Raw genomic sequence first — 2,454 nt, forward strand, 5'->3', positions numbered from 1 at the left:
TTTATTGCAAAGTAGTTTTTACATGTACGAGCAGAGTGAATGATACGCTGCAGCCGTCATTCCCACCAGAGATGAGCCCAATAAGGGTGGTGTCATCCACAAACTTCAGGAGCTTGACAGACTGGTGACTGGAGATTCAGCTGTTGGTGTACAGAGAGAAGAGCAGAGGGGAAAGAACGCAGCCCTGAGGGGATCCGGTGCTGATGGTCCTGGAGTCAGAGACATGTTTTCCCAGCTTCATGTGCTGCTTCCTGTCCGTCAGGAAGTCTGTGATCCACCTGCAGGTGGATTCAGGCAGGCTCAGCTGAGAGAGCTTGTCCTGCAGCAGGGCCGGGATGATGGTGATAAATGCAGAGCTGAAATCCACAAACAGGATCCTGGCGTAGGTTCCTGGGGAGTCCAGGTGCTGGAGGATGTAGTGAAGGGCCATGTTTACTGCATCATCTACAGACCTGTTGGCTCTGTAGGCGAACTGCAGGGGGTCCAGGAAGAGGGTCTGTGATGGATTTTAGGTGGGACAACAAAAGTTCAAAGGACTTCATAACCACAGAGGTCAGGGCGACGGGTCTGTAGTCGTTTAGTCCAGTGGTCCTTGGTTTCGCGGGGACAGGGATGATGGTGGAGGCTTTGAAGCAGGCTGGCACATTTCATGTCTCCAGTGATCAGCACAGTGCTTCAGGGTGGATGGGCCCAGCTGTTTGCGGGGTTTCTGCCTCTTGAACAGTCTGTTGACTTTCCCCTCTGAGATGGAAAGAGGGGGGAGGGGTGGCGCTAGCCAACTTCAGGAGGGGGGGCTGATGTAGGATGTCACAGCCTCTGTAAACTCATGCAGATTGTTGGTAGCAGTCCTGAAACATCCCAGTCAGTGCAGTCCGAGCATGCCTGAAGATCCTCTACAGCTTTACTGGTCCACTTCTTTGATGTCCTCACTACAGGTTTACAGAGCTTTAGTTTTTGCCTGTAAGCAGGGATCAGATGGACCATCACGTGATCAGAGTGTCCCAGTGGAGCGCGTGTGACGGTGTGATAGGCCCTGCTAACTGTGGTGTAGCAGTGATCCAAAGTGTTCCCCTCTCTGGTTGGACACTTTATAAACTGTCTGTATTTGGGGAGTTCTTGGCAGAAGTTTCCTTTGTTAAATTCACAGAGAACAATAACAAGGGAGTCCGAATCTTTCTGCTCCACACACAGTATCCGGTCGGCCATCACACGCTGTGCGTCATAAAACGGTTTACAGTTACTGTTAAAATATTCCAGATCAGGAGAACAGTTCTGCTGAATCACTGTCACGTCGGTACACCAGCCATTGTTAATATAAAAACAGACACCTCCACCTTTTGTTTTGCCGGAGAGTTCTGTGTCACGGTCCGCTCTGTGCAGCTGGAAGCCTGCCAGTCCGGGTTTTAGCTCACACAGCCACGTCTCCGTGAAGCAGAACAGAAGATGAATAAAAGTCAGTTTTTCCCCACCAGAAGCTGAAGTTCGTCCAGTTTGTTGCACAGTGAGCGCACACTGGAGGGAAATATTGCCGGTAGAGTCCCCGCCGGCGAAGGCGAAATAGCGATCTGGCTTTTTCCTCTCCTGCAGCACTTCACCGCCCGAACAACAGCGAGAGAGCCCTTCACAAAAATGTCCACTGATAACGCGAGAAAAGTGGGAACTAAATCCTCTGGAGTTGATCCCCTGACGTTCGTGAGCTCTTCTCTGGTGAAAGAGCCCCTTGTTAGATGGTGCACCTTGATGCGCCAAAGCACATTATGGAAATCAACATATTTTTGTAATCGATGATGTAGATTATGTTGATGAATTACCCCAGCCCTATAAAGCTGGACTTTGTCAGATTGCCTGATTGAAATGAAGGTGACCTCTGGCTTCTGTAGATGAGTTTCAAAATATTAGATTTAGATTGTTTCATCCAGGTGAAACATTGAGTCGATCAGAGATCGACCTGCTGGTGACTTCAGCTGTCTGGACCATAACTGGTCTCATCAGTCTGTCTGATAGAAGACTGCAGACTGTGAAAAGTTCAGCTGATACTTATAGATAATGCAAATTTACTAACCCTGTGGTTCTTCTGTGTTTCTGTAGGAGACTCCTTTAGTCTTCACAGCGGACTGAGGTTCTCCACCTTTGACAAAGACCAGGACACCTGGCCCGGTAACTGTGCCAGATCATTCTTGGGGGCGTTCTGGTACAACAACTGTCACCATACAAACCCTAACGGGGTTTATCGCTGGGGGGCTGACAGCACTCTCTATGCTGTTGGAGTGGAGTGGTCTACTTGGAAGGGTTATGACTACTCCCTGAAGACCATCAGCATGAAGATCCGTCCTGTGCAGTAGTTCTCCAGGACCAACGTACAGCAGAATATCAGCAGCTGATCTCTCTCCTGATTTCTTTCTCTTTCTCTCATTAAGCATGTAATCTCACAACGGGCCTTATTTTCCTGAAACT

General features: G+C 49.2%; 1 protein-coding gene across 1 annotated transcript in view; it reads left to right on the forward strand.

Annotated features, from left to right (window-relative positions):
* The window catches only part of LOC123966440 (microfibril-associated glycoprotein 4-like), a gene marked incomplete at its 5' end in the record, with an annotated part of 4,756 nt that extends 2,327 nt beyond the window's left edge, over positions 1–2,429 (forward strand). The window contains one exon of the mRNA XM_046042602.1: positions 2,089–2,429. Within this exon, the coding sequence (XP_045898558.1) occupies positions 2,089–2,342 (254 nt within the window). The remainder of the gene's footprint in view (positions 1–2,088) is intronic.
* Between the last annotated feature and the right edge of the window lie 25 nt (positions 2,430–2,454).

This window comes from Micropterus dolomieu, unplaced genomic scaffold (assembly GCF_021292245.1).
Source record: "Micropterus dolomieu isolate WLL.071019.BEF.003 ecotype Adirondacks unplaced genomic scaffold, ASM2129224v1 contig_13452, whole genome shotgun sequence".
Taxonomy (NCBI): Eukaryota; Metazoa; Chordata; class Actinopteri; order Centrarchiformes; family Centrarchidae; genus Micropterus; species Micropterus dolomieu.